Genomic DNA, 12,199 nt, shown 5'->3' with positions numbered 1-12,199 from the left:
AAAAATAAAAAAAAAAAATTAAAAGATATAATTGAGATTTGAAGAGAGATATTCGATTTAAATTTTGAGATATAAACTCCACGAATAAACTTGGTAACTTATTCGATTTAAATTCGTTTCCGCGCTCACTTTATTGCACCCAGATCCGCTGATCCGCTGATCCGCTTCCCGCTCTTTAGATTTTCCCATTATCATGGTTTATGCTCACACCTTCCTTCTTCCTCCCAATTTTCCCATGATTCATCATTCGGTAGTGCCATTGCAGTCCTTCATCCACCTGCATACGCCCTTCATCTTCTCTATTGAATAACAATCTCTTCTCTGTCCACTCTTTTTTAGCAGAATTGCGGTTCAATTCATGGTCTTGCTGGAAACCTTGTTGTGCCTTCCGATATGGATATGGACTCGTCGGACGCTCTCCGCTGCAAGTGTAACGACGGTGCTCGGTGGCGGTGCAAGGAGTTGGCTTCGCCTGGGAAATCGTATTGTGAAAGGCACTTGATCCAACTCATGAAGCGAAGTCTGAATAGAGTGCGGAATTCTGGAGACGGAGGTTGCTGTTCTGGCGATGGTAGAGTATCGGCGAACAGGAAGGAGGTGAGAGGTGTGAGATTTGGATCGCAAGGGAAAGAGACTGAGGATGAGCTGGAGCGGAATGGACGTCTGGTGAGGAAGAAGAACAGGAAGCTGTCTAACATTCATTTTAAGGATGTTACAATCTCGAGTGATTCTGGAAAACCTCAATTCACGGCTTCCAAATTGAGCCACGGAAAGAATGGGGCCGATTCTGCGGAAAGCAAGTCTACGAAGCGTAAGAGGAATCATGTTGTGGCGAATGGAAAATCGGTCGAGACGGTAAATTCAAAGCTTTATATTAATTTACCCTTTCGTTTTGTTTCTAAAGAATGTTCTACTCCTCGTATCAAAGTTGGATGTAAAGTGTTGTTCTATTCAGTTTTGTGATGAAAAATGCTGCTCCATAGTATGGTGATTAGTGAATGATTTTTTGGACTTCAATCAGAGTTCAAATACGCGAAGTTGTGAAAGCTTGTTTCTGGTTTGTTTTGAATGAATAAACTTTCACGTGCAGGATATGCCAAATAAGAAGAATGGTGGGAGTTTGATGTGTCATCAGTGTCAGAAGAGCGATAAAAGTGGGGTTGTCATTTGTTCGAATTGCCACAGAAAACGGTTTTGCTATCAGTGTATTGAACGATGGTAAGAAGAACGATTAATTCTAGCTCGTATCCTCTGCAGCTAGCATGGCTCAAACATAATTTTAGGCTTGCTTGCTTGCTTTTAGCCATTTTTAGATGTTGTCATAATGAGGATGTCAAGTAAAAACTCTTGAAAATGGTATATTTTTTTTTTAATGAAACAGGTACCCTGACAGAACAAGGGAAGATGTTGAGAATGCATGTCCCTGTTGCCGTGGTCACTGTAATTGCAAGGCTTGCTTAAGAGAGTTTGTTGAGGCAAAACTTTCTCTTAACTTGTGCCCTCATTTTCCAGTAACTTGAAGTTGGGCAGTTGTCGATGTATAATTACCCAATTTCTGTGGTTGTTTTATGCTAATGTATAATTTTGTATTGACAGTTTGCCCCTAAAGAATTGGATGCGAGTGTGAAAGTAGAGCGATTAAAATTCCTGCTGTATAAGGTTCTGCCCATTCTCAGGCATATTCAAAGGGAACAGAGTTATGAACTAGAGGTTGAATGCAATATAAAGGGTATATTGCTTTAAACAATCTGGTTTTGAGATAATAAACTTCACTTTAGATATTGTTATTAAATGAGCAATCTAATTCTTTGTGGGTTTCAGGTGCTCGATTGAAAGAAGTGGATATAAAAAGAATAAAACTGGATCAAACAGAGCGCATGTATTGGTAGATTTTCAAACTTATTATTGTTATTACTTTATTACCACGATCACTTGAGTCTAAATACCACGATCACTCATAAGTTCTATTACCTATTAATTAATATTATTCATCACATTTCTGCTTATGAACTTGAAGCCCGAAGACCCCTTGGATTTGTCCTAGTTGTAATGGGATCAAAATCCATTGTCAACCTCCTTGGGTTGGGTGATATTCCAAGTGTCCTACTGAATTGACGGATGAGTGGTGATGTTCCAGTTTTAACTCTTAACTCCCAAACAAACACATACACACATAAATGTATGTGGATACAAGTTGGAATTTCGAATGTTTATAAATTGTGTATATACTAGTTGTCAACATTTGTCTTTATTGCATTTATCCTTTTTCTTTACGGTTTAACGAGTCTTTCTCCTATATAAGAAGACATGCACATATTTGTATGTAACAAAATATTCTCATTTTCTCGAACTTAAGAATATACAATCTTTGAAAATGCATCCTTACATTCTAGAAAATGCATACTCTCACTTCCCCCCTGAAAAACATGTTTTTATTTGACAGCGACAGTTGCAACACTTCGATCTTCAATTTTTACAGAAGCTGCTTCAACCCAAACTGTTCTTACGATCTCTGTCTTAGCTGCTGTAAGGAGCTGAGGGAAAGTTTCCATTCTGAAGGTAGCAAAATAAATATTTATTTCGAACTATTTAGAAATAAATTTTCTAGCCAACAACTTCAAGAGTGCATCAATGTGCTGGCAGGAAGAGAGTGTCAGTTGACATCCACATCTAAAACTTCTATAGGTGGCACGTCGTCAAGTTTCCAGGTTTGGAGTGCCAATCCTGATGGTAGTATACCGTGCCCTCCAAAACAACGTGGGGGTTGTGGAATTGCAAATTTGGAGTTGAGACGTTCCCTTAAAGCTGATTGGGCTACTAAGTTAATAGAAGGAGCAGAGGGGTTTACAAGTGATTACAAAGTACCTGATAGTTGTTCTTCTGAAGTCTGTTCGTCATGCTGTTTTAACAATAATGAAGTCAGACAAGCAGCTTTCAGGGAAAATAGTCACGACAACTTCTTGTACTCCCCAAATGCTGATGATGTAATGGATGATGGTGTTAACCATTTTCAAAGGCACTGGATGAAGGGTGAACCTGTTATTGTCAGAAATGTTCTTGACAAGACATCCGGTCTTAGTTGGGAGCCTATGGTTATGTGGAGAGCTTTTAGACAAACAGGTGCAAATCCCAAGTTCAAAGAGGAGACATGCAGTGTGAAGGCCATTGATTGCTTTGATTGGTGTGAGGTTAGTTAATTGCATTGGAGTTATATTGGTACTTGAAACGCCGAATAATTTTAATATATCCTTCTAAGTCCTTGTAGTATGTGTTATTGACATGTCATTTTCTGTAGGTAGTGATAAATATCCACCAGTTTTTTGTGGGTTACTTAGAAGGCCGTATGCACAGAAATGGATGGCCAGAAATGTTGAAACTGAAGGATTGGCCTTCATCAACTTCATTTGAGGAGCGTTTGCCTAGGCATTGTGCCGAATTTATTGCAGCACTTCCTTACAGCGAATATACCCACCCAAAATATGGTCTTCTGAATCTTGCTACCAAACTTCCTGAAGGCTCACTGAAGCCTGATATGGGACCCAAAACTTATATTGCATATGGATTCCAGGAGGAGCTGAGCAGAGGCGACTCTGTAACAAAGCTTCACTGCGATATGTCTGATGCGGTAATTCTTTAGTCCTTCCATTCCACATATCGTTTTTCCACTTTCGTATAGAAATTTTTTTCTGCCTATATTGTTGATAAGCCACGTAACCGCGCACACATAAAAATAAAAAGGAAACAAACTCATTTTGTGCATAACGAGTGGTACAGGTGGATTTAGGCAGCCCTTAGCTTCTTGTTGTTTTATTTCATCATGTACCCTTTCTTGAAATTAGTTTATTTTGTTAAAATAAACATGAAGTATATGGGCGATCTACTGAGTTCTAGAAACCTAGAATTTGAGTTTATCAAGGTACGTGGAAAAAAGGAGAAATCCTTTAAATACGTGCTTCCTCTGAACTCTTGATTACCTATACATTATACTGTAATCTGAAAAACCTCTGATATGTAATTAAGTGATTGTTGACTAATTAATGCACGAACACGAGTTGTTTAGCAAACATCTTATTATTTATGAGCTTGCCAGTCAGATTATAAATTGAAGCGTTTAATCCAGTTATATATTTTTTGCCTGCACGAGAGAGTATCATACTGCATCTCCAAGCATATCATTCTCAGATAATGATTGTTATTGTATCTAATCTTTTTGCTCAGCATTGCTTATCGTGACAATAACTTTGGTAAAGGTAAATGTACTGACTCATACAAATAAAGTTAATATTAAGCGTTGGCAACGAGATTTCATTGAAAAGAGGCAAAAACGTTTTGCTGCTGAAGATCGTTCTGAACTTTATGGTGGAATAAAAAGCACATTTGATGATACAAAAAGGGATTCTGAATGTGAACAAAATAAGGTTGCAGATCAGAAATCATGCATGGCGGGTTTATTTGCAACTATTAGAAAAGGAGTTACAAAACCTGTCAAATGTGCCAATAAGGATCCATTAATGATTCAAAAACCAAGAGGAGAATCAAAGTCCCAGAGCAGAAAACAATTTGACGAACATGAGTATAACTCTTCCAAATTAACCGGTGTTACTATCAGAAATTCATCTGTAGACACGTTCAGTACCGGTGCTTTGGATAATATCTTTTGTCCAAATGGACCTAAGACTGCTCATAAAGTAGCTATTGCATGCACACCCAGTCAGCAATGTGGCCAATCTTCTAATGATACAAGTAAAATCTTTAATGAAAAATGTGATTCAGAAAAAGCCTCAGGGCGCAATGAAGTTAATGATCCAACATCAAAAGATTCAATAACGGATGGGGCAGATAGTCATTTAGAAAAGAACGAAAAAATGGAGGTTGCCACGGGTGGAGCTGTTTGGGACATTTTCCGTAGGCAGGATGTTCCCAAGTTACTCAAGTACTTGGACAAGCACCAGAAGGAATTTCGTCATATGGAGTGTAAACCTGTAAATTCTGTAAGTACTTGCTCTGCTTAGTGTTAGCTTCATAAAATGCTCTGTTCAGGTGATCGATTGCATCCATTCTGTGCTTTCTACAGCTTGTTCATCCAATTCATGATCAGACTGTTTTCTTTAATGCAAAACACAAGAAGCAGCTGAAGGAGGAGTTTGGTAACTGTTCTTTCCTTATTCCACTGCTCTGCCTATACTTATAGTTATTTTAATTTCTAGATCTATATGTAGGTGTTGAACCCTGGACATTTGAACAGTTCATTGGTGAGGCAGTTTTCATTCCGGCAGGATGCCCTCATCAAGTGCGAAATAGACAAGTATTGACAAGCTACCATCTATTTAGATTCTAACCAATATTTTGTAGTGGTGTAATTTTGCTTGATAGTTGATTGAACTGAGTGAACAAGGCAATCACAAAAGTTTGAATGAATAGGGAGATTGGAGTTGTCTGGATATGTCTTAGCTTTTATAAAAATGACTTTAGAACTTCGGTCATTCGTTTGGATATCCAGTTATATTTCCTATGAATCTCATATTTTGGTTTCCTTTAATTATATTTTCAAGTTTTATTTAATTCTACATGTTTTCAACTACTTCAGTCATGCATAAAAGTGGCTATGGACTTTGTATCCCCGGAAAATGTGGAAGAATGCTTTCGATTGACTGAAGAGTTCCGTTTTCTCCCAAAAAACCATAGAGCTAAGGAAGACAAATTGGAGGTACCTTTATTTTCCACTACTTAATTTCCCGGTTTTTATAATTTAGTTGTATCTTTATTTGAGAGGAGCTTTGCATTTGGAATGTTTTTATTTACGTGTATTCCAATTAAGAATTTAAGAGATTGCACTTGAATAGATTCTTCTTTGTTTATCAGTCAAGGGTCTTGAGTTCTGTTTGAGATAGTTTTATTGTGATATAAACTAGAATTACTTCATGTTCCTAATTGTTTGGTATACGTAGTCAGTCTTAGTTGTTTGGTATCTTTGACTCACGGTAGCCATTTCCTAGTTGTTTGGTTTCAGTTTGAACTAAAAGAATTGGTGTAAAAGGTGCAGAGGCCTTTGGTGTCCCCTCAAGTCAAGAATTGGGGAGATTTGCTTACTTAGGTGGTTCACTATCGCTAGAATTAAAACCTCAGGACTTGGATGGGCCTTCGATGAAGTCATGGTAAGATTGTCCTAAATATGCTTGGAGTTGGAAGGGTTGGAAGTAACCAGCTAGAGGTAGTGCCAATGTCGTGTTTTGCTTGCAGATTGAACATTCTTCGCCGTTCTTTTGATGTCCATGACATCCATTGCCAATAAAGCTCACAATAATCATTTATAAGTTCACAATAAAACTTGAGTAGCCATCAGAAGTCAAGATCGGAAGAAACTGAAAAGGTAATCCAGGGTAAAGGCGAGACAAATGAGTGATGACTAACCCATATATTGTAGTTCGCCATGAGTCAAGGCTGTAAACATGGTCTAGAGTCTGGACTCTCGATTTTCAATTACATCACATTACAGGAGCCATATGAGGATTGGTTGCCAGTGCCTCCTACTTTGTGATTTTCTGAAAAGGTATGCATGAATGGATAATGTGTTCTGAGGGAACGGATTGTTGAGATAGTGTACCCGCACCTTTACACCAACCTTGGCTGAAATTCTGTTTCAAAATTGCACCCTACTATAATTTCACAATCCAAAATTGTACTAAGGTCAGTATGGCATAATTCACCTTGATCAGTTTGGAGGATGAAATGACGATGAAGGAAATAATGACACCATATTTGGTTTGAATAGCTAACAGAATGTATTAAAAGGCTCTCGAGGCTTTTGCCTTGAGGCGCCTAAAGGTAAGACTCTAACCTTTAGCCTTGAGACTTGCCCCTTCTTTTAACCTTAAGTTTTATACCTCTCGTAGAAGAGGCTTACGCCTCTGTCATAATGCATTGTGGCTTAAAGTTTCTACACCTCATGTAATGATTAGAATAATATTAATTTGCCTCGTCAGGAGTCAGTATGGTTCTTCGTGAAACCAAATATGTTCATGATGAAAAAATGAGATGGTGGAAAGAAGTGGATGTATCATTCAATGGTTTTATATATAGGTTGAAATAGAGATTTAAAGAAAAAATATCTGATCCACAACTAGTTCTTATTTTGACATTTAATTAATTTATGGTCACTTTTATGCTTCATTAGTTATTTGCATTTTGTCCATTGGCAGGTCAAAAAGATGACACTTTATGCTGCAAGTTCAGCTATCAGAGAGATCAGGGAATTGCTGTTAAAGCTTTGACTGAGGTTTGCTTTATTTTTTATGACGTGTGTGATTTTGAGTCTTGAAATTGTGATTCGCTACAATGGTTTTAACAACTCACCTCTCCGATCCCTTGCTTAGCTCTTTCTGGTTCAGTTGAATTATTCCATTGGGATACACGGAAGTAGGTTAAAGAGCTACCTGTTAACCTTTTGTTTGTTTTGGTTCATAGTTTGTGGGTGTGCTTGAAATTGAATTTTCATAGCTTACAGTACCATGCTCGCTTATATTAACCTTTCTTGAGCTTCATCTTGAATTCCTACTGTTGATGCTGGCCCAATATTATGGTGTTGGTCCCATCGCTTACTCAGCCTGCTTCTTGCACCAAATCAATCGAATGCAAATATTAGATTTCCTTTACTTTTGGTTCTTGATTGCAACTCTTCTCCGATTATTTGCATTTTCTTCTTTTATCTTTTTTATTTATTTTTATTTCTGCTGTATTCTTTTTCTTTCATGTATATACACAATGAGCCACTTAGTTATGGCTGCATGTTATCTTCGGAAACAAAAAAGATTATTTATTTGTCATCTTCTTCATTGATTCCATCTACATGATATCGGAGAAAGAGCAATATTCTTGTTAAACCTCCTGTTTGAGTTTGTAATCGCTATTAAATTTTTATTCTTCTTATTTTTATCTGTTTTCTCAGTTCTTTTAGTATGTGTACTGAACCCTATCATATTGTGATGCATGCTGTTTACTAGGATTGCCCTACATTTATATGCGGCCTCCGCTTTATTTTAGGGATACTGAAATCAAATATATCCGAATCTTCTTCTTCCCTCTTTTTCTCTGTTTGATTGTTTCATTATAATCCTGATTGTATGGGTCTTTGGACGTCTGGTTCAATCATGGCCAAACAGCCAACTAATCTCTTGGTCTTGGAATAAATTGCAGAAATTCTTCAAATATCCTTTTGAGTAACACGGAGATATAGACGCTTCGATCCTCCCAGTTACCAACCACATACCTCAATGGACAAAATTACTTGCAGTGTTGGTAGGCCGTGATGATGTTTATATGCGGAAAGGTGAGGATAACTACATCTATGGAGCAACTATGAAGTCAGCTGTCTCTTATTCAAGAAGCTGTGGAAGGCTGAAAACAGTAAGCTAATACTTTAGCTAATGAATAAATGAGCATAAATTCCCTACTTTATTGGACAACAAAAGAAATGTGGATGCTGACAAAGAGAACTTCTCGAACTTAAGAACACCTCTTGTTTTAGAAGTTTCAATTTGTTTCCTATGATTTTAGTTAGAAGTTTCAACTTGGTTCCTACGATTTGGGCCTAGTTTCAATTTTTTTTTTTCTATGGGGTTCAAAGTTTTAACTTAGTTCCTATTGTTTAGTAATACCTCATTGTCCTACGTTGTCGTAGACATTTTTTTACCTTTCAATGAATTGTTCTTTATTTAGCTGATTGTGATACACTGATAGCTGACAGTGTTAGAATTCAGGGCTCCGTAAAAAGAAATAAAAAAGAAAGATTGGGTTTTCAAGGGTTAAAAATGATTATAAATGATTACTAGATCGACTTGTGAAATTTAACAAAACTATAAGGACCAAATTGAAAATTCAAAAATCAGAGTGACCATGAAATCTTAAACTACAAGGACCGCCTATACCACAAATACCAAATTTCCGAGATTATGATTGTATGGATAGCTTATCACTCCTTACCTAAAGTGGTTGGGGTAGGATATATTTCTCTATTTAATGAGTTAATTCTTGATATTATTTTGTTTACACCTAAATTAAACTGTAATTCATAATCCATTATCAAGTTTACTGAAATGAAGAAGAATGTTGTTAATTTTTTCCCACATGCCTCTGAATTTCAGGATTTGAGCTCGGGGGAGAAGGTCGGCAGTGTTAAGGAGTGTGCAGACGGCTACATTCTTAAACTACGAACCCTAGAAGGTTATACAATGATGAGTCTATTGGCTTCTATATACTTAGTATTCATAATCATAGAGGAATCATGTTTCCACGTTATCATGGTCATCCAATTTTCTATACTTAACTTCAAGCTTAATTATTTAATAAAGGCCTTTATTTTTTTATAATCATAATGAAAAATATAACTGGCTGAGTATGTCTAATCCTCATTCCTCCTTGTTTGTATAAAGCCTCCTATCCCTTGTATCTATGTTACAAGTGATACTTGAGAGCTTCTAAAATAAAAAAACGTTATTGGATCTAGGTAGTTTGTGTCTATCCCACTCTTGCAGTTACTAGGGTGCTTATGCTTATTCCTAGTACTAAATATTTTGTGCTCATCTCATGGGGAGTGTCCAATAAAAAAGCGTCGTCGTAGGAGTACAATGAAGGTTTGAGATTTATAGTTTATCATTTGCATTGAAATAGTTTGCGTTTTATGTTTCCGCTAGTAGTTTGTTTGTTCTGATGCCTTGGTAATGCTAATGACGTCAAACATCTTACATGATTATAATACTTTATGCTTCTTGCAGCATAACTTAAATTGGCAGTGGCTTGGAAGAACTTGAAGATGAAACCATCTTAGTTACTCATTATACGGATCATGGATTCGAAGTGATTGGACCATGTTCTAATACCAGTTTTGTGTAGCATCATTGGGCAATGGAAAGGTTTGATGGAAAATTTTGGTGGCTTCTCTTCTGAAATAACATCTTAATTCATGCAGGATGGGTTAAATTTTGCTTCTTATAGGATAGTTTCTGTAATATATAGGGTGAAGCAATTGATGGTAGTCCTCTACATTTACTATGAAACTAAGACTTCAGTATAGGCATGTTTCGATTATGAAAAAAAAAAAAAAAAAAAAAAAAAAAAAAAAAAAACTCTATCACCTGAGGAAATAAAATAGCAACGGTAACAGTGAATTGCTTCAATTTGATTTTACACTCTTGAATGTGATTTTCATACCAGTAAAAGTGATTTTGGATTACTAAACTCATCTTTTAGAGTGGTTTTAACCATCATAAAAATGACTTTAACCATTTCAAAAGCACTTTCAACATACTTTTAGTTTTCTCATTGATCCTTATATTGTTTAGTTCTGGTGTAGTTGTATTTAGATTATAATGTTTATTTCTGGTCTATTTGGATTTAGATTGTATAGTGGCAGTTGTAGCCCTATGAACATATTGAAGTGTAATCCCAACCTTCAATTTCACCCCTAAAGATTGTAACTATTTCAGGTTATGCAATCTTTGAGGTATGAACTGAAGCCCTTCTGTATCTTGCAATTACATATACTTTTTCTTCTATTGGTTGGCAAACGTGGGAACATTGGTTGAATGGCTTAGGTTTAGCTCCGTAGTGAACTCTGCTAGTAAATGTTTGTAGTCGTCTGAGTCAGGGTTCTTCTGATAGATTAATTAATTCGTAATTGGCCCCCACTGTCAAGTACTGCATGTGAACTTTGACCCAACATTGCAACCAACCCTCTTATTCTACTCTCTGCATCAGCAATCAGCAATGATCCCAAGAATTGAGAAGAAAAATTGTCAACAACTAGCAGGTAATCTTTCTTTAATTTTCATTATTGTACTAATTGATCATTTAATAAGCCCACTTTGTCATTAAGCATCCATGGTAGCCGTAGACGGAAGTTTTGTGGTAATTTCAGAAAAATTGATTCGAGTTTCGGAGGGAATTTAGTGTGCTGAGTGTATTCATGAGAATTAGGAGGATAGAGAAATCTTTTAATATATAGAAACCTAAAGCTGACATTAATTAGATGCCTTGTTTGGTAGTTGTCTTGTTTTTCTTTCCTGCTTTCATATTGATGAATGTTCACCAACCTTCACATGCCCTTCATCTTTGCATGATTTTGCGCTCTCTCTCTCTCTCTTGTTTTCTTGTCGGGAGTCTTATTTGTCATGAAGGATGGATGATGACAAAAGGAAAAGGAGACCTATAATTCTCGTTCTTCATTTCCTTTTTAATTGTTTTCTAGACAAGATATTGATATGATAAGGATATAGGATCCACGGTATATCTCTTCATATGTGTGATACTATCTATTTTCATAAGCCCTCGTGATCTTATTTTGAATATACTTAAAAATGTCTTTACTAATAAAAATAGTTGTCCTAATACACTTTGGTCACACTCCCAACAAAGACTTTATTTATTGGGAAGAGAATGACAAAATTAGTTATACTTATGAGAAATATTTTCAATTCAGTATTATTTGAATTTAATTCTATATTTTCCATACTTATCTATTGGGTGTAAGTTTGGAGTTGACCTTATGCAAACAGTGATAAAATAGTCATTTTAAAAAGATATAAGAACCAAAATATACTTTTTTTTTTTCTTCTTAGTTGATGGACTTAAAAGAGAAGATATTTTGATTTTTAAAAAAAGAACTTTAAATATATTTTAGACCTTTTCTTCAATAATTTATCCCACTGTTTCTGCTTTGAAGTTTGATTACTCTAGGTATTTAAAATCGGGCCACGTAGGGACAGTTGGCCAATTCACAGCTTCCAATTTAGAGTTAATTTTAACCATGGTTGAGGCATTGTAGTAAACAACTTTAACCCAATTATTGCATATATTGTCATAGCTAATGAACTTTATATATAGTTTTAGAAAAAATATTAAATTTTAAATTTAGCCTTTAAACTAAATTTGTATTGATTTCGTCTTTAAAATAAATGATCTTTTTGAAAAGGGTACTCGTCTTTTTTTAAAGGCAACTAACATAAATGTTTTTTTTTTTTTTTTTTTTTTTTTTTTTTTTTTTTTTTTTTACCCACGTCAATGTCACGTAAACAAAGATACTCTTTTAGGGCATCAATTCATTTTTTAAAGTTTTTTAGAAAAATAAAAAGGAAAAAGTAAAAATGGGATATGATGAGGCGTTGAATGAAGTAGTAAAGATTCAATAAAACAATAAAATAATATA

At 35.7% G+C, this 12,199-nt stretch overlaps 1 protein-coding gene across 7 annotated transcripts; it reads left to right on the top strand.

The window, feature by feature from the left end:
• Positions 1-8: 8 nt before the first annotated feature.
• On the top strand, positions 9-11,304 carry LOC111791913 (Transcription factor jumonji (jmjC) domain-containing protein). 7 transcript variants are annotated; one of them, XM_087122064.1, is made up of 17 exons: positions 16-250; positions 340-855; positions 1,091-1,218; positions 1,382-1,475; positions 1,597-1,729; positions 1,822-1,885; positions 2,444-2,559; positions 2,686-3,188; positions 3,296-3,625; positions 4,251-4,991; positions 5,075-5,147; positions 5,220-5,305; positions 5,588-5,707; positions 7,200-7,276; positions 8,194-8,403; positions 9,141-9,219; positions 9,771-11,302. In XM_087122064.1, the coding sequence occupies exons 1-14, from the start codon at positions 194-196 to the stop codon at positions 7,269-7,271; spliced, it is 3,033 nt and encodes a 1,010-aa protein (XP_086978190.1). In that variant the 5' UTR covers positions 16-193; the 3' UTR covers positions 7,272-7,276; positions 8,194-8,403; positions 9,141-9,219; positions 9,771-11,302. The 7 variants fall into 7 exon arrangements, with proteins under 7 accessions (XP_086978187.1, XP_086978189.1, XP_086978188.1 ...); XM_023673425.2 differs by having other exon boundaries at positions 18-250; positions 2,644-3,188; positions 9,771-11,300; XM_087122063.1 differs by having other exon boundaries at positions 14-196; positions 343-855; positions 2,444-3,188; positions 9,771-11,304.
• Positions 11,305-12,199: the final 895 nt, after the last annotated feature.

Source organism: Cucurbita pepo, chromosome 3 (assembly GCF_057944985.1).
Source record: "Cucurbita pepo subsp. pepo isolate OVF chromosome 3, ASM5794498v1, whole genome shotgun sequence".
In the NCBI taxonomy this organism is placed as follows: Eukaryota; Viridiplantae; Streptophyta; class Magnoliopsida; order Cucurbitales; family Cucurbitaceae; genus Cucurbita; species Cucurbita pepo.
The sequence above is the reverse complement of the archived record's forward strand: the minus strand, read 5'-3'. Positions and strand labels throughout refer to the sequence as shown.

Bases quoted from the DNA above. Each gene is read 5' to 3' on its own strand.
- LOC111791913 (XM_087122059.1), top strand. From the start codon at position 194: ATGGTTTATGCTCACACCTTCCTTCTTCCTCCCAATTTTCCCATGATT. The intron at 4,992-5,074 runs GTAAGTACTTGC...TGCTTTCTACAG, and splicing joins AGTGTAAACCTGTAAATTCT to CTTGTTCATCCAATTCATGA. The intron at 5,708-7,199 runs GTACCTTTATTT...GTCCATTGGCAG, and splicing joins CTAAGGAAGACAAATTGGAG to GTCAAAAAGATGACACTTTA.